The 23781-nt window shown below is 39.6% G+C and overlaps 1 protein-coding gene across 1 annotated transcript; it reads right to left on the reverse strand.

The window, feature by feature from the left end:
- Positions 1-219: 219 nt before the first annotated feature.
- Positions 220-22027, reverse strand: DEPDC1B (DEP domain containing 1B). Its single transcript, XM_064176577.1, has 11 exons — positions 21958-22027; positions 21079-21344; positions 16806-16941; positions 12029-12156; positions 9722-9852; positions 8750-8797; positions 8021-8161; positions 3876-4042; positions 2572-2748; positions 1870-2055; positions 220-1622 (listed from the first exon to the last, which is right to left on the reverse strand). Exons 1-11 carry the CDS (start codon positions 22003-22005, stop codon positions 1461-1463), a joined length of 1590 nt encoding a protein of 529 aa, XP_064032647.1. The 5' UTR covers positions 22006-22027; the 3' UTR covers positions 220-1460.
- Between the last annotated feature and the right edge of the window lie 1754 nt (positions 22028-23781).

Below are 23781 nucleotides of genomic sequence, written 5' to 3' on the forward strand. Positions count from 1 at the left end.
TCTTAGAGTAGGTTTCCACTTCTATGCAAGACTTACTTTTCAAACAACCTCACTCATTATTATACCTAATGAACTAGTGCCATAACCAAATTTTTATATGAGTAGTCTAGTCATAGTCAAAGTTGGACTGCACATTGACATACAACACATTAGTATGACACACCTAAAAAGCTGTCACCCTTGAAGACCCAGTACAAAAGGTAAGAAGCGGCCTTAAGCTGTTCTTAATATGTCTTTATTTTAAAATAGTACCCTTTTGTATCAATTTTGCTTAAGAAAAATATTGATAGTTCAAGTATAACTGATGTGTGAAAACAGGTTGTGGAAACACAAACTATTCAGAATCACACTGCCCAAGAAACATCCCAATCTACAGGATGAAATACACATCTTAAAGCTTGTTGACTGGTTAGGAGGTTAGCAAAGTGAAAATCCTGTAAAAATTTTGCAATACAAAACAGTGATCATGTCACTTACTAAAATGTCAGATACATATTTGTTGAGACTTCAGCTGTTTTCACTCCTGCATGACTAGTCTGACATTCAGGAAGTGATGCAATGCTGCTCTTTCAAATCTCTCCTGGATAACATGAAATCACCACTCATACGTATCAGAAAACAGCAATGTTTTAACAGCTTAAAAGTGCTGTAAGCATCAAGTATGTGCAGTAAAGTTAAGGGTACAGTAGATTTCATAATGCCAAACAAATTAAATCATTAAAGGTATGCATGCTTCCAGATTTCAAATTTTTCTGATAAAATTAGTGCTATTGTCAAGCATCTAATTTTATATGGTAATATTTAGTTAGAGGATATGGAAAAAGACTTAAAAGACCGGTGTGCTTAAAAGAATGAGGCAGCACTACAGAGGTTAGTGGAGCTTCAGCAGGACTTGACACAGGCTGAAATGTATAATATGAATAAGAAATGAGTTTTTACAATTTTCCAAAACAAGTCTTATATATCAAGAGCACAAAAATGTACAACAGCAAATCAAAATCCAGTGTTTTCTACTTATTCAAGCATATACACCAAGTTAGCTCCCCAAGATATGTGAGCAAACTACAAAAGACTCATATTCAGAGAAGAAAAAAGGCACAAACAAGGAAAAAAGTGGACTAGTTACCAACAACACATTACACAAGAGTACATTCAGACCTTGAAATGGTCAAATCAAACTACAGTAAGTGTACTTCATGACCTATGTATAGATTATCCCCACAAGTTTGTTCAGTTTTATTAAACAACATACATTTAAAAAAACAATGATTTACAAAAATACTGGCAATAGCTCACATTTATACCACCTCAAAACTTTCCAGTTCCTTTGACTTTTTCTACCACCTCAGTAGTTTCTCTGTTGTTTTTTCTTTGAGTGACTATATGCTGCTCAGGCTCCTCTTGCATAAGATCCATTAATAATACACTCTGATTCAGTTTACTGATACAATTTGAACCATTTACATCCTAAAACTTCTGGTTCTGTGAAATGGTTGAAAAGGCTTTTTTAAGGCCCACATCAGAATTGGCGGTTTCTGTTTATTCTTTTCTGCAAATAGCACCGCTTCAGTTTCAGGAGTAGGAAATCGTTCTTTATATACTTCAGGATAGGATTTCTGAAACTAGAAAAAAATACATCAGTTTAAGTAAAAAAATTAATTTAGGCTTGTAAGATTAAAAAAAGCTATGAAGTGCAACCTCCACCTTTGGAGCCGGAAAGCTATTTATGCCTCTACACAGAAAATTACGTGACAATTCCCAAGAGTACCTGTAATGCTACTTTAAATCTCAGTAACTCTCTACAGGAATAAACAAAAAGCTTTGTCAAGTATTAGATAAGTTAAAGAGTCTAGAGGATTTTTTATTTACTTGCTTCAGTTTCTTCTTCTTATCTTTCACTGATATTTCTTTATTCGTTGCAATTTCTTCCAATAAAGCTGCCAGTGGTTCTTGAGAGCCAGTTGCCCTTTGGCATTCAAACTCATCTGCACTGATTTGGTGACAGAATGATGGAGGAGGAAAAGCTGCACCAGTTTCAGCTCCAGCATACTTTATCTGAAGGAAGAGACAAAAAAAAAAAAAGCAGCTGTGAAACAGAGGAAGCCTATTGTGCTCTATAATTAAGTTAAAAATTACTTTTTAGTGCTTCTAATGAAGGAAGAACTAAAAATCACCTTTGACTAAAAGACAGCATCAGGAAAGAGAAAAACAGTTATGGAAAGGTTGAGCAAGTAAGGATAGCTCCAAAAGAAAAATCAGAACATGGATGGACAGACTGTTTAGCATTCACAGTTTCTTAATATCACAGATACAATTTGCTCATTCCATGGATAAAATGAGGCTGACCAACAGGCAAACATTTTATAGTTCTTGAACGGTTTAGGGATAAGAACTGTGTAGTGTCATGTAAACATAGTTATGGTTGAATATCAGCAGTTAATATTAATTAGTAATTCATAAGCTAGCAGAGACAGAACAAAGTCCTCAAGAACTGACACTGGAGCTAAAAAGCACAATTTGATCTGGAAGCACAGAAATATAAGAGAGGTTTTTTTTTCATTAGATACTTACTTGGACTCTCTGGAGATGTATAATATGTTCTTCTATAGAAGATTTTAAGGTGGAAGGAACACTTAAAATTTCCTGATAATTGTCCATGAGAAAAGATACCAGTTTAGCAGAAAGCAGTTCATCCAAGTCCATTTCATCCTTTGAGCATAGGATACAACGGGAAAATGCCTGAACAATCTGAGGGGGGAAAAAAATCCCATCATTATCGGGTATTTTTTCTGTTTAGGAGTGGGGAGTCAATCTAACCGATCTTTAAGAAAATAGATTTTGACAGCATAATACTCACCATACTTCCAATATATCAGTATATTTTTTTTAAAAAAGATATTGTGATAGTAACACTGACTTGACTCATACATAAGACCTTGCCAAATCACTACTTCACATGGCTTTTCCAGTTAAACACTACACAAATATTCCAGAGATTTTAAAATTAACACAGGAATTTTAAAGTTAATACAAAATACATGGACTCTAAAAGAATTCACTTCTGAAAATAACATTCAGGTTATAACAATTATTTTCATTAAATGTAAACTATCTTTAAGCTATAACCTCACAGTAAAAAAAAACCATTATTTTAATCAAATACCATTCACAGTTAATAAAAAACTTAATTGCTGTGAAACAAACTCAGATTTATCCATGCTACTATGCGGTTTTTATGGAGTGGTTTTACAGCTGAGTGTTCTGTTGCCCTTCTTGCAAAAGGATTGAAAACTAACCTACAAGTAATGTGTGTTCTTACGGTCAAACTTGCCAAGTTATGTCTAATAACTTTGTAATAAAGTGCTCTTGCAAAAATCAGTGAAGCAGTCATACTGAAAAAGTATAAGCAAAAAAAACAGGGCTTTGGCAAAATCTGACTAAAATTATTCACAAGTTTGCTATAGTTAAGTGATGAAAAAAAAATAGTACTGAAATAAACTGGTAAGAAATTTTTTTAAATGCCTGAAAACAGGCAAATCAAGACATTCAGCTCCATATTCCTAACTGCGACTCAAGCAGGTAGCTCTTGTCTCTCACACTGTCTGCAGTGCACTAGAGACTTCATCTACAGTATTTTTTTTCCTGCTTAATAGTTAAATCAGTGGTGATTTAACTCTGAAAGATCAGGAAACAGTTAATATCTGAGACATTATTTATTCACAATTTACAAAGAAGCCCCAATTTATTATAATTCAGAATAGGTTTCCACATAGCTTGAATAGACAAACTGTTCTTCAAGCAAGCAAACTGCATTCTCCAGTAATAACCTTTTACCTGTGCTACTCCAAAGGCCTTCGATCTTATGTTATACATACCAAGGTCCTGGTCCGCACGGATTCAGAAAGAGGCGGCAAATCCTTATTGCAGCTGATTTTTGCCATCATCCTCACTAACAGTTGTAATCCTTTACGATTTTCCGGTGGCAGCAGGAGACAAGATATCTGAAGAGCTTCTACAGCCTTGCTGTGTTTTTGCAGTAGACCTGTTTTATACAAGATCAGGAGACAGGGCAGTATTTCTCCGTTATGTATGTCATGAGTTTTAAATAGCCAACAGATCGAGAGTCTTTCAAATGAATAAGAGAGAAATGCAGAATTACATTTGAAAGGAAAGATACAGAAAAATATATTAGAGCATTGTTGTGAAGGGCCTGTAGGCCCGAAAGCAGGCTTATTTATGCCTGCTCTGCCTGGACATATGTCTCTTCCTGGATCAGGGGTAAACGAGCACAAAGGGGCACAACAGACCGGGGCCATAAAGTCAGTTGCCCAGGACACCTGATTGTGTAAGCCCCACACACCCAGCTCGTGCTTGCCTAGTGCTAGGCCCATGTGATTCCCATATCTGGAGTCCAGGCCTGTGGGTTTTGCCTAGTATGGTAAGGTTTGGCTGACTGCCAGCCTGATTGGTCATTCAAGTGGCCAATGAGACCATTAACTCTCGGCCCACATTTAATAAATAGGGGTGCACAGGCTCACGTGCAGCCTTCCCCACATTGCTTGCAGCTCCGCCACTTGCTTGCTTGCCTGCGTGCACACCCCTGGAGAGAGCAGCCAGCAGAAATCAGCAGCACAAGGTCAGAGACTGCCATTTCCCCTGAAGCCAGAGGATTCCAGCCTCAAAGTCCACAGGCAGAGACCCTGAAGAACTGGATACTTGCAATAGGCTGTGACATAGTCCCGGAGGGCAATTTCTTACTAATCTGAATTGTGAGTAAATACTTGAATGCCTCTGTAATTTCTATTACCTCTGCCATAAACCAGAAAGCAGCTTTCAGCTCAGCTTTGCTGGGCAAATAGTATAAGACCCCAGGCAGCATTAAGCCGCGGGGAAAACTCTCTCTCTCTCTGTTAATAGTTTCAATGTTTGCTAGTTATTAATTAGTTATTAACAAGTTTCTGTAGATATATATCTCCATAATGTCTTCATAACCATGTAAGAATCCTTTAATATTAATATACAGTGGTTGGGGGTGGCAAGAGTTCAGAATATCGAGTTTAATAAATATGTATTTTTTATATAATATTATCTCGCCCCAGCTAATTTCTCCCCTCCGCCACAACTGACGTACAGGCAGAATCCCCCTCCGCGACAAGCATATACAGGATCCATAGCAATCCACTTGAATTTTCCCCCAATCCGAAACTAATCTACAATCCCCAGTGCTCCAATCCTCCCCCCATTCCAAGTGCCCCTGCCACCCATAGGCCCAAACAAAGCCTGTGGAGGACCCAAACAAGCCTACTCTTTACATGCTTCTTCCAATTAGTAGTTCCTGCAAGACACAACAGGCAGGAGGGAAAGGAGGGCAAGCTGGCCTCCCTGTCATCTTATAAAAGAGATAGCAGAATTACAGGATTGGATAACAATTTTACACTTTCTGGTGTCCACCCCTGGACTCCTCTAGTCCCTAGGGGATTTAACCCTATAGCTCCCAACCTATGACAATGTATTTCCATGATATTTAACATAATATTTTAAAAACTGTCCTTCCCTATTCATGCAAGGCTACTTCTTGAGAAAACACAGAATGTGAGCATGACAGAGAGAGAAGACTGGACAGGCAAAGTAGAATATGTAACAGTTTAGATACTTACACAGAAGAGAAGGAAGAATGTACTACACATTTGCCGAAATAGAACTACTATCAGAACAAAACACAAGTCAAGAGCAAAGCATCTGCATAACTGAAGCTTAACAGTAATTTCTCTTAAAGGAACAAGCAAGATAACAAAGAGATAGGTCTGGTTTGATTACATATGATTATAGAGTTTGCAAAGAGTGATCTCTGAAAATTACCTAGATCTCTCCATCTGTGCAAACTAAGGTCACCCACAGCAAGATGCCCAGGACTATGTCCAGTCAAGTTGCGTATATCTCCAAAAATGGACATTCCACAGCTTCTATGCACAACCTTTCCAGTGTTTGATCTCACTCCATTTAAAGCTGTTTTTCTATATATAAATAACTTTTCCTGTATTTTTGTTCATGTCCAGCTTCTTTTTCTGTTATTGGATCACTGATAGAAGTCTGTCTCTCTCTTCTTTACTCCTCCCATACATACACGTTTAGAAGATTTTCTCTGAGCTGCCTTCTCTTCAGGCTAAAACAGTCTATGCTCTGAACCTCTCCCTGTAAGAGAGATGTTCTAAACCCTGAATAATTTTGTGGGCCCCAGCTGGAATTACTGACTAGTTCTGAGGAAAGATTTTCCTCAGTTTTCCTAAATCTACAGGCAACACTCTCAATGCAGCTAAGGATGCTGCTATTTGTCTTTGCCACAGAGGTGCATTGCTGGTTCATGGTCACAGCATCCACCAAGACTGCTGAGACCTTTTCAGTAAAACTGCTTCCAAGTCAGTCACCCTCAACATGCACTGATGTATGAAGTTATTTCCCACCAAGGAGAGGGCTTGACATTTCCCCATCCTGTTGAGAACCCTCTGCATTGCAATACAACTTTTTGCTGTATTAACTGCTCTTCCCCCTTTTGTATTATCTGCATGCCCACCATCCCACCACTGATCTCATTAATGAAGTGTTAATCATTACTGGTCCCATTGTTCTGGGGTACCCCATGCTGACTGACCATCTGAGGACCATCTAGCCCAAAACCATTCCAGGTCAGTGTGAGAGAATCACTGAGGGTGCCTAACTCAGATATCTCAAATAGTCCCACTAAGGCCAAATGCAGATTTTTTGCCATTCAAATACACGTGCTGAGTGTCTGAAGGAGGCTGTTTAGGCATGTTTCTTGAAAAACATGACATTTTAAAACATATATGCTCACTATGTAAAAATAATTATGTAAGAAATGAAGATAAACTTGTGTAGCTCTTGAAAGCTCACATTACCATGATTTTTTATTTGGTGTAAAGCTAATCCTATTAGTATGGAAGAATTCCATATTAACACCTTTTTTTGTGAGATACCACAAAATTGATGCCTGTTTTTTTTTTATGAAGTACACAATTTCCACATTTATTTCCAGATAAACATTGGCATGAATTATTTCCTCTCATTTTTACATCTGTGAAATGAAATTTTTAAAACCTGAAAGATGTGAAATAGAACAGAAATGCAAGCAGGAACAGACTATGATAGGAGAGGAACAATTTAAAATATATTATCAAGAATATCTGTTGTCTAAGAGAAAGAAGTTGTAAAATTAACTATGTTTAGTTTGATGCAAGATCATTCAAGTATAAAAATACTAAATTCCAGAAATGTAAATGCTATTCTGAAATCCTTTTTAATCTCAATAGTTTATTAAAAGCAATGTTGTCCCCCTTAGGGAAGCTCAGAAAAGCTACAAAGCATGCTTACTTTTGCACTCAGTTACTTTTTTCTGATATATAATGATAAAACATAAGCAAGTATTTTCACATTTACTGTCTTTCAGTGGGCCATCTACAGCTATAGGATAGGTCAATCAGATATAGTAAGTTTAAAAAAAATATATATGATGAATAACTGCAGATTGTTCTTAAAGTACTACATTAGTTAATGTCTTCTCTAAGCTTAAGCAATAAATTATTTCAATTTCCTTCAGCTGTTTTATTGTCAGGATTAAGAACAGTCCTTACAGCCCTAATCCTTTCTTCATCTAAACTCAGTAGAGCAATTTCTGAAACACTGTGTGTTTTTAAGATGCTTAGGCACTTGTAAAAACAAACAAACAAAAAACCACCAATCTCTTTAAATCTGTGTTAGGTTTGGCAGTGCTAAGTGCTAAGCAATGAAAGAAGCCTTTGAAAATTAAAGACAAGCAATGGAGGAACTCTGAACCAATGTGGTTAAAAAGATAAGAACAAAACTGCCATGTGATATGAAAAGAATTTAAGTATCAAACTTTTCTTTACGTAGGACAGACAGGATAGCTCCTAAACAAATGAGATGTGATACTATTTGAGTATGGCAAAATAATTCCAGGAAATCAATTACATCTTGAACTCCTTACCTAAAATGCTAACAAAAACATCAAAAAAATTAAATGTGAGAAGAGGTTCTTTCATCTGTCCAAAGTAGTCCACTATAGTTTTGAAGACATCTCTTTCAAATCCTGAGTATGTAGCCTGTTTCAAATATGAGTAACTTGGCCCTACAAAGAAGAAAGAAAAAAAAGAGGAAGAAATTGGTTTTCTATTCCAGTCAATAAATATGGAGCATCAAGTAAGAAAACACATACCCCAAAACTCAGAATATTTTTTCAAAATGTAAGTGAAATTGTATTGATCTATGCTTATTGGACTAGTGAAAACATATAGTAGAAGGAAAATATTAATAGAACAGATAAACCTTTATGTATTTCATTTAAATAAACTACACTGTCAGAAGAATATATGCTGGCAGATCTTTTCCAACTGTAAGGCAACGACCAGGATAAAAAAGTAATGACTATGAATACAAAGATGATTTGATAGAGCATTAAAGATACAGTCAACTCAATTGGTATTTTACAGGGGTGGGTGTTTTTATTTTGGGTGGTTTGGGAGGGTTGTTTGTTTTGTTTGGGTTTTTGTTTGTTCTTGTTTGGGTGGGCTGGTTGGGGATTATTTGTTTAGTTTTTTTTTAATAGTTTTAGTTGGTGGCAGGGTTGTTCGGGTTTGGGGGGATGTGTTCATTTTGTTGTTGGTGGTGGTTGTTCTTTTTTTCCCCTCTCACTTTCCTTTCTACTGAATTTACTTACAGTTTGCTAGACATTTCATTGCTGATAATATCCAGTGAGGTAGTTCTTCTGCAGAGAGAAAAAACAAATCATAAACCTTAATTTGAGAACTATCTTGAAATAAATCTGTACTTTAGTAACTGTAGTACTCAATCAATCAATTATGCTCACTGCTTTTACAACTTAATCCACAAAATGGATATCAAAAATTTGTAACCTGCCCTGCAAAATTCAGCCAAATTAGTTCAAGTTACATCTTCACTAGTGCATTTCATCGGAGCTTTCACTCTGAAATGGTCATGATGGAAAGCACTCATACATTCAGTTCTGTTATTTCTACAAGGAGGAAGTTACTATCTTAAGGCACTACAGTTGTCTTTACAAAGAAGATATATGTGCTCTAAAGGAAGTTTCATTCACAAATCAAAACAGACTCCAGTCTCATTTCACTTGTCTATATGTCTTGAGGGAAATATGAGGGCAATAATATCATAAGTAATATATTACAGCAGCAAAGATGCTTTACTTAAAACTGCTTTGCACATGAGGAAGAAAACTCAGTACTAATTTTAAGGCATATTGACTGAAAGCTGAGAAATGCAAGCATCTCTCAGTGTACATCTTGATTCTTTCCCAACTTATAGTACACATTTCCCTCACACATACACTCCAGTTCAGGCAGTTAAGGTCTTGACTCTCAAAGCCATCAGGAAGTGAATAATATCCCTCTTCATAAATTAGAAGTTCTGCTTCTTTATCTTCACCTATCAACCCTGCTAAAGCAGTAATATTTTTAAGAGAGTGAATATGGAATAAATACTGGTTCTTACTGTTGGGACATATGAGGATAACAGTGGTACACTTCATAGAAAACCCAGTATGGATGTGGTCATACAAGTATAAAGATGCTACATGTTTATATATGTTAGAAGTACCCCTTTTCTGTACTAGCAAAAGACAATATAAATAAATTAAATGAAAACTTATACTCACTTGATTTGTCTTCTAAAATGACAATGCCTTGCTTATTGACATTGTATGCATTTTGGACTATATATGTTGAATTCACAAGTTTTGTGTCTAAAACTTCATCCAGAGAATCCAAACCCAAGACCTTTTGTAATCTGTAAAAATACATAGGCACATAGTTCATACATCATCTAATCTGAAAAAGGCAAACTTAGTATTAGGATAAGCACAATTCTGAAAGGGACACTTTTCCATTTCACAGAATCACAGAATATCTAAAGTTGGAAGGGACTGCTAAGGATCATCGAGTCCAACTCCCTGTTCCTCGCAATACAACCTAAAAGTAAACCATATGACTAAAAGCGTCATCCAGGCAGATGACACTATGAATTCTGACAGGCTCTAGGATGTGATCACTTCTTTGGGGAGCCTGTTCCAGTAGCTGACCTATCTCTTAGTGAAGAGCTTTTTCCTAATGTCCAGTCTGAACTTCCCCTGCTGCAGCTTCATTCTGCATTCTTGTGTCCTATCTCCAGTCACCAGAACTAGAGAGAAGAGACCAACTGACACTTCACTACAACCAGTTTTCAGGTAATTGTAGAGACCAATAAGGTCTCCCTTCAACCTCCTCCAGACTAAACAATCCCAGTTCCCTCAGCTGCTCCTCAGAAGACTTGTTCTCTAGATCCTTTGCCAGTTTCCTTGTCTTTCTCTGGACAACCTCCAGCAACTCAATGTCCTTGTGGTGAGTGGCCCAAAACTGAACACAGAATCTGAAGAGCAGCTTCTCCACAGCCAATTACAAGAGCATAACCATGTCTCTACTCCTGCTGGCCACACTATTCCCGATACAGGCCAGGATGCTGTTGACTGTGGCAACTTGGGCACAATGATGGCTCAACTTCAGCTAGCTGTCAACCAACACTCCTAAGTCCTTTTCTGCTGGTCAACTCTTCATCTGCTCTTCCCCAAGCCTCTAACACTACATGGAGTTGTTGTGACAAGTGCAGCACCCAGCATTTGGCGTTGTTAAACTTCATACAAATGACCTCAGTCCAGTTGGTGCCATTGCCCACTATCCCTCGAGTCACTGTGCTCAGCTAGGCAGAGCACAAGTAATTCCCCAGTTCAAGTGCTCTGTCTGCCTAACAGGCCTATCCCAGGGAAGGTAGAATGCAATGACAGTAATCTCTTCCCTGTCAGACTTCCTGATACTACTTAACTTACTCATTTCAACACAGAGCTGTATTACTAAGCAGAGGAGTTCCTCTACCTGAGTACCTCCCACAGGTGTTTTCAACTGCTGCTGACCAGTGCTGGCATAAGAGCATAACACCCTGTAGCCTAATACCAGCATTTTCTCACTAGAGCTCCATCTGAGCAGCAATGTCAGCTGTGATGGATGCAGAGTTTAGAGAGGCCATTGCTTTCTGCCAGGTGGATACCATTGCTCCCTAGTCAAGCTGGCAGAGCTACAGTGCCCTCCTTGGGCACCAGTCGCTGTCCCACACCCTGTTTGACCACCCAGATCCTAGTGCTCAGGAGAAACTTCTTTTGTAGGCATGGAGGAGCTTGACCATCTTTGCTTCTGGCCCTATCCATGTCTCATCCACCTCTGTTGCACAAGCTGTTGTCTCCTGGCAGGGCTCTGTTCCTCTGAGGTTACCCTGGCTGAGGAAATCCCTTTGTGTGCCATGTTACATCACTTCATTGCTGATCATAGCAATGCTGGAGCTCCTCACCTTGGCTTCCGTTTATTACATGGAAATAATGTGCTAGGTCTAGATGAAAGTAGTCATCAATAACGCTTCAATTGTGCTGTAAAAGTAGGTAATGTGTATTTATTTTTTTCTCCTGCATAAATAGTCTAAAGCAAAGCTTTTAACTTTGCAGTGGATATTCCTTTCAGAAATGGTAGAGCATCTGAATCTCAAAGCCTTCTGCAATCAATTAGCCAATTCTTAGCTCATGTGAAGTACTGCACTTGTCTGAAAGGTTTCATGGTATTGCACTTCTGGAGGAGTGCTTCAATTTTCTAGCAACAAGACAAAAGTCCTGAAGTAAAAAAGATTAAGCTACACAAAGTCCACAGAACGAATGGACTTAAATAACACAGGAAAAAAAATCAAAAGGTATTAAGCACAATAAAATTCCCTTGCAAAATTTATTTGCTGAATTTGTTAGCCACATAACAAGCAATATATTTAATGTAGCCACTATGGCTTTGATAGCAGCAATGAAGAGAGGGTGAAGTTACAAGCATTACTAGAGAAGACAGACAAGACTATTACACAGTCACAATGTAACAGCATGATTTAGAATTATACTCACTGTGCTAAAATCATGGATTTCCATATCTGTTCTATATTTGTTTGTGTTAATTCTCTGCGGAACACATGTTTACATGCTGGTACTTCCCCTATAGCTATACTGTGTCGCTTGTACCACATCTCAGAGCTCTGAAATCAGAAAAAACACTGCATCAATTGATGATTTTTCAAGTACTAAACAGCGCAACAGATACAGTAGAGCATGCTTCCTATTATAAGTATCTTAAATAGTCTTAAATTCCAGCAAAATCTCCACGACACAAGTGAGGATTGAGGTTTCTCAGAGGTACAGCATCTTTTCTCAGTTATATAACCAGTCCAATGATAAAAATTGTGTCAGAATAACCATTAGAGTTCAGTAGCCAGTGGCCTTCAGTCTTGTGTTCAGCTCCTCTCTGTGATTACAATCAGTTCAACCACTTTTTTTCAGCCACCTCCCTAAGATTAAATATCTGCTTATGGAAAATATAATGCAGAAAATTTTGGAAAAAATATTAAAACCTTATATTAATCCTTGTTCTGCATACACCAATCATAACTGAACATTAAGTTCATTGGCAGGTTCTGTACATGAACAAAGTAAAAGCACATAGCTACAGCTAAAGACATCAATCAAATCCAGTCCATTATCATAGCAGTAAAGCAAAGAATGCAAGGGACTACTATCCTTTACTTAACCTTCATATACAGGCTTGATGGTTAAAGATTGACATGGATATGTTGATGGGTCAACATACAGTACAGTTTGTGTCAGCAGTGTCCTTTTAACGGAAAAACTCCTAATCATTCTCAGTTCTTTGATTTGATGAAAGTCCCAAAGCAGATTAACAGTATTCCATGCGATCAGAACCAAACCACAAATTCTGCTTCGAGAGTGTATTTAACTACTTCAAGTACTAATCTTCTATCATTCCATGACACTAAACTAGATATATTTTGAATAAAATAGCACCCTTTGAAATGAGCATTTGGTCTTCACATCAGTGTTTCACTACAGAGACCCATGCCCATCAATCCACACAGTCAACAATTGTTCCAGTTGATGCTGGAGAAGTTTAAGGTGCCATCACTTTCAGCTACCTGTCTACTTCACCATCCCAGTGGAAGTTATGCTTTTCTACAAAAGAGACGGAAAGAAGTTTGTACTTTTGCTTCAGTTACTTCAACTTACGCTTCACTGTATTAATCAAAACCACCAGTGAAAGAGTTTGAGCTATACCAGACTCCATGCTGTCTTATCTAAGTCAAATGTTGTGACTGTTTGGGTGTTACTCACCCCACCACTCTTATAAAATCAGCCAGACTAAACTCAGATGAACTGGAAATTAAGGAATGAAGCTTTGCATTTACAGTTTAGCACAATATACAAGCAGGTATTTACCATATATACAGCTATATGCAGAAATACACAGGTTAAAAAGTAATACAGAAACACAACACCCCTCTCAGAAGCCAGAGCACCCAGGAGGGTCTCCCAACCACTCTTCCACCTCCTTTCCATCCCTCTACCTTATCCCAGACTTTGCCTTACATTCAAGATGAGTTTGGAGAATCGGCTATGGGGGGGTTAGAAAGCAAAAGGATTAGTTACACAGACAGTAGGTTATGGAGAAAAGTGCAGGCAGCCAGACACACACAGCAACTGTTATCTATGTTTGTATTTTTGCTTTTATACGTCTCAGCAAGCCTATGAGTAAAGTAGACATCACCATTGTTTCCTTTTCACAGCCTATGATCTAATTCTTCTCACCAAAATATACCAGCTAGCTTCAAACTAGCACAGATTTATACAGGCAATCTTTTGCTAACTCTTAACAGGACAAGATGCTCAATAGGAAATTAAGAATACAGTTGGACAATTGCCGTGGAGGGCCTGGAGGCCCGTACAGAGGCTTCCCTATGCCTCTACATGCCTGGACATGTTTTTCTGCCAGGACCCATGGTAGTGAGTAGGGTTGTGTAACACACACACACACACACACAGTCTGTGTATCCCTGGGCTCCGCCCATATGATCCCCATATTTGGGAGAGTCCAGGCAAACAGCCTCTGCCTATTAAGGTAAAGTTTGGCTTGCTGCCAACCTTATCGGTCACTCTGATGGCCAAAGGGGCGCATTAATCTCGGCTCACAGTCTATAAAGAGGGGTGCAAAGGTGCACCACGTGTTCAGACTCAGCTGTTCAGACTCAGCTCTCGTCAGATCTGTTCAGATTCAGCTCTCTGACCCTGCCTGCAGCACAGTTCAGCTCTCTGATCCACATTGCAGCTCCTGCTGCCCTGACTTACTTGCAAGGCTCAGACACAGAATCTGGCCGTTACATGGAGCTTACTGAGGCTAAGACCTCGTGCATTGATTTAATTTGCAGTTAACCTGTCTGCATACTTTTAGATACAGAAGCTCATTCAAGCCTGCACCCATACATATATATGAGGAGCCGACAGCCCCCTAAGCCTAGAGTCAGCTGTGCATACCGGCCAGCTATCTTGCATTTATCCATGGAGCTCAGTCTCCCAGCAGCCTGGCACACACCGCATGCCCGCTGCTTTAGCCTGGAGAGAACCAGGACTGCAGACCTTTTGAACTGTCTGCACCCTCACACATGGCCTGCTAGCTGTGCAGAAGACCGTGCCAGAAACTGCACGGACATCCTTCTCCTGTACTGCATGGACAACATCCTTCTGTTCCTGGAATCCTGCCAGCTGATCATCCCTGGACACGCAGCATCCAGAAGAACCAGCAGCATTGAGGCAGAGATCACCTCACACCAGGAGAAAAGGTTAGAGAAAACCTGTTTACTCCAGAGACTGGGGAGATTCATCATTTCCCTCTCAAGCCGGGAAGATTCCAGCCTCACAGAGCCCCTGGATGTCCGGACACTGGGCACAGGCTATGACACAACCCCGGGAGGGTGATTAATAATTAAGAGCAACACTTACAAGTAAAGCTTAATTCCTCTGTAATATAAGTTGCCTCTGCCTTAGAGCAGGCACAGTTTTCAGCCCCTGCTGGACAAACAGTTCCCAAGCGGCACTAAGCCTAAGGCAAATTTCTCTCTCTGTTCATAGTTGATATTTTCCAGTTATTGACCAAATCCCTGCATATATTATATCTCTAAATAGTTTTAATAAATTTGCACAAAAGAACTAAACAGTGGCTGGGGGTGGCAAGACTTTGTAAATATTAATTTTAATAAATTATATTTTTATAAAATATTAATACCTCCTCAAATTAATTTCTCTCCTCCGCCAAATAAGGGAGGCATAGTGAAAACCCCTCTGTGACAACAATATAACACAATGAAACTGCATCAGATATTTGCCCAGCAATTAAAACTTCTTCTAAATTCTCCTTATCTCAACCTGCAGGGTTATGCATTTTGCTCCAGATTTCTCCTTCCCATCCCACTGAGGATGAAGGTAGCAGCTAAGCAAGTGGCTGTGTGGAGGTTAACTGCATCTAGGCATAACAAATGTATACTAACTCTGTACATAAATAATTGGATTACAGCTGGAATAAGCATTTGTTCAGGATCTCTAGATGTCCAGCAAAATGGAAGGAGCTACTTTTCAAAACAGATTCTAGATCACCAAGGAATAAAAGGCTAGCGTCCTACACTGGTGAGCACTAATAAAAGGCCAAAACTATCCCAAGAGTTCCTATACAAGACATGCTTGAGGAAAGGCTTAGAATATATGTAATTTGATAAATCTAGGCTTTTAAGATGTCCAGATAACAAGAATTGATACAATTTGGGTTTGCTAATAAAAACAACAGTTTGTTCAACAACTTTACAGAAGTTGGATCAGTCCAGATAAGCATGGGGCAGAATGATTCCCACTCATCCACACAATGAAAGCAGGACTTCTTAGCCACAGCATATACCTTATGAAAATGGAATTTGAATCATTAACAGCCTTTCAGCATCTAGGAAGGAAGTAATATTCTTCTGCTACATGGAGTGGCTGAATAAAAGTTACAGTGTAAGTGATTATAATTATTTTGTCTTGTCCCTATTGCAAACATAGTGATAAATACAGCCATACTGAATTTAAGATGCTGAGGACACCATCTATATCAGAAAGAATATTCAAAGTCATCATCCTCAGCACATCAAGAAGAACAACTTCACCTAAGTTTGAAATAAAAGTATTTTACACTTCATTTGATAACTGAGTATTTTGTACACCAAGAGAAGATTTGTTCAGTTTTGCTTTCCGAATATGCATGCATCTTGGTGTTATGGTTTAGATTTGCCACCCAAAAGATTGGAAATTTACCCTCTACAGTAAATTTACCCCACTTATTCAGACATTTGGAAGCTAAATGAAATTATATTTGCAAAACTAGACTAAATATAAAAGGCAATAAACGTATAAAAAATATATTTCCATATATTTACAGCTCAACAACAGCACAAAAGCCACCCACCTCTACCAGCACATTGTCTGTACCTCCCCCCTTCCCACTGTACCTAACAAAGCCAGGACAGAATGCAGTCAGCTTGCATGCAAGATCAGGAGCAGAGATAGAGCAGCCAGAAGCCAAGCAGAAGGTAGCCAGAGAGAAAGGAAGATTGTGCTGTAAATTCAAAATATTCTGCAGGCCAATGGAATTAGATAAGCTTACCTTGCATCATTCTTTGTCCAATCCCTAAAATTTGTTACTCTTTTGACTGGAATGCTCTGGAAAAACTTACTCTTGTTTACAGTTAAGACAATAGGCTAGGGCACTAGCTCTAAATGGTAACACTTGAGAAATAAAAACTGGTTATCTTACTGTTGAGATTGATTTCACTGGGATATGTTCTTGGGAAGTGCCAGCCTTGGGTTCATTCCAGTCTGGAAATTTAATTACTTCCTTTCTACAGGAAGGTTTCTTCGGATATGGCTTCAGTGGCGAGGAAGGAGGAAATCTATGATTAGAGAATATTTTCAGTGGTTGTGAACTCCACCCTATTCCACATTTGCCAAAACTGTAGTAGGCCTTCACATGCAAAAACTGTAGCAAAGAGATGGACATTGAACAGTGTGACTCTGTTGCCTGAAGACTTATACTGAGTAACACAAAAACATCATAAGATATTTTGTTTGGAGTAAATCTGCTGCTTCAAAACAGTTCAGGTTCTTTGTACCTGATGGAGCCAAGACTTGGGTGAATATGATACCAACAGCCTGTACATAGACAACTGACTCGGTTCCTCACTAGAAGACATTACACTGCTAGTATGCGTCTCCTAAAGCAAAGCTACGTAACAGAGTTACATGACTAATTCCTGGATTTAATTATTGTGCATACAAATGTCCATATATATTTGTTCACATTACCATGCTCTTACGTGTTTATATATTTTCTAGGAGATTATATCTTGTGTTCTTTTCCAGAGTATTTTTCAATCTGGTTATGAAGGAAACTCATTCACTTAAGGCATTTCAAGAGTGGGGGGAAAAAAAAAAAAAAAAAAATCAAACCAAAAACTAAATCAAAACCAGCAACAAACAATCAAAAATCAAAACACAAACCATAAAAACAACAACTCTAAGATAGCTCTTGCAGAAAACAAGGAAAGTAAATTATACCAGACACCCAGCTCAGTCACATCTTCGACCATCATCAGAATTAAACTACTGCCAAACTTAAGTCACAGTGCATAAAAAGAATGGGAGCACATCAGAAAGACAACTCAGTTTGATGAAGCTGATATAATCAGGCTGCCCCAGATTAGATCTTGTTTACCTGCACTCCTAGGTTTTAGATGATAATATTCCTGACAGAAATTGCTTCAGTCTCACTCACTTTTTTAGTAAGAGTGTAAATTACAGTTCTGTCTGTGACAGACTATTGGATGATTTTATATCCTACAAGGAAAACTCTCATACTCAATAAATGTTTGAGTTTTCTCTAAAAATCCTTCCCCGTCCTTTTAAGGTTGTTCCAATATTTAACTAGGTTTTAAATTGCAGGCTTTTTAGTCCAGTGGCATTAAACATATGGTTTTGACCACATTTGGCTTGTTCCACAATGCTCTTCAACAAAATATATGCAATACCACAAAATATCTCTTCAGACAAACCTGAGCAAAACTAATAAGCACCTTGCACTAATTCTGCAAGACTTTGCTTTTTAAATTAACAGACTACATTGTAAATGTTCATCTGTTGAGTGTTCCAAACTTTTCAGCTCTTCATTATTTCTTAGAGGTTATAATTAAAAGTTCTGTAGCTTTTGTTTCTTCTTTTGCCTTAGAGTAGTCTCAACAGTAGACTGTTTCCCCTCAGTTTTTAGCTACATGACATTTTCTGCCCCAATTCTTAACCAATACGTAAAATAATGAATTCTTACAAGCAGAAAAACAAGGTGCATTGTCCTTTCAATAGTGTAACAAGCACCACAGCTGAATTATCAGGAGTTTACTAGCAATGCAAGAGTACTAACTATTTTGCACTTAATACAATTGCTCAAATTTTAAAAAGAAAGTAAAGATCAACAGCTTCTGAAACTGTAGACTACAGAGAATCAGTAAGTCAGGACACACAGATGATCTTTGTTCTTTTTAGAAGCCACACGGTTCTCACCTTCACATTTAATGCTTGCCCAGTACTCTCAGGCACATCAACAGGTAGCAACAACTTGTTTTGCATACTCTGAGGAATAAGCCAAAGCAGACTACCACACTTACGAGCAAAGGTAATGCACGACAATTGTAGACCATACTGCAGTTACAGTAAGTTAACACAAGAAGTTACATAAAAAGAATAAAGCGTATTACAGTTTCCAGAGTAGGCACTGTCAGTGAAATGAAGTTTCTTGTACTGCTATCAGTTATCATCAGAGAAATAGATTTAAAACGTAACATTAGGGTAGTCCACCAGAGGGAGCTGCCAGGACACTAAATACATGAAGAATGGCGAGTTGTAAAACCTGATGTTCACTTCTGTAAAAAGGAGAAAAGCATGTTTTATGATTTAAAGCCAAACACCAAAACCATAAATAGCCTACACAGTTACCTTATGCAGCAAGCCCAGTAGGAAAAAGATGGCACCAATTCAAGAAGCATGAAAGGTATGCTGTTTTAATCTAAAAAAATGTTCAGTCTGTACCTTAGTTACCTTTTGATTGAGAGGCAGAGAAAGAACATTATTAACATAGATGTAACAAAAGAGCTCTCTTGACCAATATCAAATCGTTATGCAGAGCACAGAGAAAATGAAAAGCATGGAAATATTTAACTCAACCAACTTCTACAGCCTGCAGCTCAGGAAAGTCATGGCTGAAGATACAAAGGAGAGAAGAAAAAATAATTTCAATGTGCCATGATGCCAATCAAAACTACTACAAACAAACAAACAAGGCCCTAGTGAAAAACAACCAATAGCGCTGCCCTAAGAATCAACAGAGAAGGACAGGTCCTAGGAACATGTCAAAACAATACCACACTTACAACCATGTGCTGTACTTGAACTTAACTGCATTTCTAGCTCCATTTAAACAACTAAAATACCCACTCCACACTAAGCCTTTAGATTTAACCTTCTCCAGACCTACATGAGGTTCCCCTGCAACTCTTCTTGTCTCCCATGTCTGTTTCCCAACCTAAACTAATTGATGAATGGGTAAGCTAACATGATAGTTCCTCAGAATCCTTTCCCAGCCTTCAGACACGCTCAGCTCAGAGACTGCAGAGACATACACGGTTTTGAGACACTGGCAAAAGACTTTCTTGTGTGAGCTTTCCAAAATATCTTCAGATACAAATCCATTAACACACTGTGTCCTTCAAGTTTGAGTCCTAAATTCTAAAATTCAACATTTCCCTTACCTGTTGCATGGAATTTCCCTTTATGGAACCAAGTCTGGAAGTAACATTTTATTTCTCCCAAATCATTTCAAATTTCTTCAATTAAAGTTGATTGAAATTGCTTTGAGTTTTTAAGTTATTTGGCAGGATAGATGCTTTTACTACCACTCTGACTTTTGTAAGAAAGCATCTTAACCCAAGTTTAAGACAATGTAAAACAATTATATTGTATATCTCTTTTAAAGTATCTCAGATTAATAAATTAGCAGAGTACTGAACAACTGCACTTACAGCATCAGTGCACAGATTAGACACTGCAAGCAAAATACTTAAGATCATAGAACAAAATAAAAACTAGCTCCCTCCACATCAAGTGGAAATTCAGTATTTCATTTTCCCAAAGACAGCATTAATAATTCATTAATGAAGCAATTAATAGATAAATGTTCTCTAAGTATATAACAATAGAAACAGTAAATAGAAATATAACCTTATTGATGACCTATTCTTTATATTGATCTTGCATGAAGATAGCTCTCATTTCCTCGAAAGAAAACTCACTCTAATAGCAGTTACAAATCTACACTTAAGGTAATGGTCTCACTTTTACAGCACTTTTTCACTAAATGAGACACTACAGCATGGTACAAGTTCAGAACTTGCAACTTCTGCTTCCATTAAAAAAACCAAACAAAACAAACAAACAAAAAAAAAAAAAAAACCAACCTTGTTTTCCTTGCCTAATAACCCACCAGTTTAAAAGGTAAACAAGGATAAGTAAACAAGTACCCTTGAAGGTGAGCAAATAAAACTTTGCCTCTTTTTAGAGAATGTCAATTGAAATTGTAGAGGGAAGAGAAATGGATGCCAAATGGCATCCTTACTTTTATCCATGCCTTCCTGATATGCATTCTTTCAACACTGGCAAATGCGATGTCTAACAGCAACCAGAACTCACTACCTTGTAAAAGACACAGGAGTTTTTGTTAGTATTTACAGAACGTAACAGAGTCAAATGCCCTTCAAAAGAAGTGGGGAAAAAAAAAAAAACACCACAAGAGACCCCCTCCAAGCCAAATACTGAGTCATGACAGTTGTCTGCCACTAAAGAAATTAAATTCTTTAAGAGGAAGGGAGAAGATGTTAATGCCTTTTCAAAGGCATTCGACAGAAAAATTCTAAAACGAATGCACATGAGTTCTTACCCCTTGTTTCGGAAAACTAGAATTATTCAATCACCCTGTATAGGTTTACCTGTATAACTGGCCGTCATCTTGAAAGTCCTCTTTGCCCCATCGTCCTTTAATATCTTCAATAACATGATTCTTCAGGAACTTTTTAAGCAGCTTAACCGTTTGATTGCGAGTCACTTCTGGTCCAAAGTTTTGATTAGAACCAAGCAGTTCATGTAAACAGTCCACTGCTTCCGAAGCTTTGAAGCAACGCTCGTAGGTTTTGAAACGACACCGATGCTTTCGTAAAGGCATTCCAGCTCGAAAAAGTTCTATTATCTCGTTCCACTAGGGATAAAGAACAAAGCTAACAGTTGCGGGCAGTCTTCTTCTAGATGCACCTTAGCTGCACAAAGTGGTGTAAGAAGGCATCACGCCGAAAGCTAAAACTACGATTTAAAGAGGTAAAACGCTGAAAGCTAAAACTATGATTTAAAGAGGTAAAATCTAAGCAAAAGCACCAGTTTTAGGGAGATAATTGTCTAGACACCACCCTCGCGGTACTATCTACGCCTCTACTATCACCCAGGCTTTTATCTGGACAAAAGACAGGACTCCACTCTGCCGAGCTCTGCGCCTCTCCAGTTAAGCAGGACACATGGGTCCAGTCGCCGCACACAGACTCGGTGGGCTTCAATTTGAGACCGTCCAGCCGAGTCGCGACTGAGGACCGGCTGCCGAGATAGACCCAGAGCCAGCCGACACTGGCGCGCATGGTCCTCAGGCCACAGAGACCAGGCAAGGGAGGCAGACTCAGGCAGCCAAATCACCTCAAGGGAGGCAGGCAGTAGGGAGACTATCTAGAGAGTCGCCGTCGGACGCGGAGGCACCACCTGGACGGGATAAGGCTCATGCAGACAAGAAAGAGGGAGCGGGGCGCCCAGCCCCGGAGGGCACTCACCAGCCGGGTGGCGCGATAGGGCCCAGGGCCGACGAACCTCGGCTCCATGGGCGCAGCCAGGCCTCGCCGTCGCCGCGGAAACGGGCAGCCCCACGCGCCGCGCCCGCCCGCCGTTTGAATGCGGCCCGAGGGGCTCCGCCTTCACCGATTGGGTGACGGCGGCACACGTGACAGAGCTCCTGATTGGCGAGTGGGGGCCGCCGGCCCGCCCCGCCCCCTCCGGCCGCGGGCGCGCGCCGGCTGCTCCCGGGCCCCGGCGGCTGTGGTTCTGCTCGGCCTGTGAGACGGAGGCCTCTGTGCCCACCGCCGCGGCTGTGGCGCCTCTGCCCAGCGGGCAGTCCTGCTGACTGGCTTCCTCGGCCGGGTACGCGGGTGGGGCCCGCCGGGGAAGGGAAAAATCAATGCTACTGCGTGGGACCGGGCTCTGAAGTGCCGGAGCGAAATTCCTCCTCCTGGGCAAGCAGAATGTAAACGTATCCTCTAAGTCGCTCCACCTCCGTGGGATGTTTTGGCTCACAAGAAATCATACTTATTTTTTAATATGTGCTCAGTCTTTTAACATGAACATAACTCTGTGGTGTTGATTGTTCTTCAGTGCAAGGGACTGTGGCCCAGGGTCCAGCGTGAGAAACTAACCGCATCAATCAGCTCCTGGGCAATGAGCTGACACTTCCTTAGCGAATACAGCCTTTTAACTAACTTTCCCAATAAACCCTCAGCCTACAACAAAAAAAATTGCCTCCTCAACGGAGGAAGAGCTTGCAATGCTAGCGTTTCTTCTCCACCAGATCCAAGACCTAAATTTCCACCCAGCTCTTAAAAGCTTTAAACCCAGTTATTAAACACAGTATTATTAGGATTGGCAGAGACCTCACAGATCATCAAGTCCAACCCTTTACCACAGAGCTCAAGGCTAGACCATGGCACCAAGTGCCACGTCCAATCTTGCCTTGAACTGCCCCAGGGACGGCGACTCCACCACCTCCCCGGGCAGCCCATTCCAGTGTCCAATGACTCTCTCAGTGAAGAACTTTCTCCTCACCTCCAGCCTAAATCTCCCCTGGCGCAGCCTGAGGCTGTGTCCTCTCATTCACTATACTATCATCATTTTTTCTAACTATTGCACTCCTCCTTCTAGCATAACTCAAATAAACAATGTATCTCCATTTTTAGATTGGAAAAAAAATGTAGCTAGCCGTACTCTGAAATTCTCACAAGCTGTAACATTGTGCACAGAGGATGAGATTTAATAACATTTTGTACTGATGGCATTAGAATAGTCATACTATATACAACCTCTTAGGCTACATTCATACAGCTTGCTGAGAGTGCGTTCTCTTTCCCCAAATGCTTCATAACTTACAGGAAACTGAAGCAGCATGCAAGAAATTATGCAGGAGAAATCTGAAATGTCACTTGCTAACAGCCCGCTGAACAATAAGCATCTTCATTTTCTGGTTATTTATTCTCCGTCGCGAACAATGGACTCCAGAGGCAGTTGGCTATTGTACAACTGCTGGACTTGGAAGCTTTTCTGGCTCCTTTCTGTTCAGCACCTGTCTATGTGCAGACCTTCATTCTCATTCTTTATGGTCTCAGCTCCTACTTAAGCCCAAGTGAATTTGAAGGATCACTTGCAGATTTGGGTCCTAAGCCAATAAACAAGTACTTAGCCCCTCACACTCAGCTGCAGGATGCGTTCTCTTGTGCATGTTAATGATGCCAGCCAGGAATGTGGCACCAGGATAAATTCAAAATTGGAGATCAGAACTAGGGCTTCCCCTAGTCGGGACCTGCAAGAGTAGAAAGCAACACCTGCTTTCC

This window comes from Pogoniulus pusillus, chromosome Z (assembly GCF_015220805.1).
Source record: "Pogoniulus pusillus isolate bPogPus1 chromosome Z, bPogPus1.pri, whole genome shotgun sequence".
NCBI lineage: Eukaryota > Metazoa > Chordata > Aves > Piciformes > Lybiidae > Pogoniulus > Pogoniulus pusillus.

Excerpts from the sequence above, each read along its gene's own strand:
- DEPDC1B (XM_064176577.1), bottom strand. The coding sequence starts at position 22,005 with ATGGAGCCGAGGTTCGTCGGCCCTGGGCCCTATCGCGCCACCCGGCTG. Across the intron at positions 4,043-8,020 it reads TGTTTTTGTTAGCATTTTAG|GTCTACTGCAAAAACACAGC; the intron begins GTAAGGAGTTCA and ends TGTATAAAACAG. Across the intron at positions 2,749-3,875 it reads CCGTGCGGACCAGGACCTTG|ATTGTTCAGGCATTTTCCCG; the intron begins GTATGTATAACA and ends TTCCCCCCTCAG.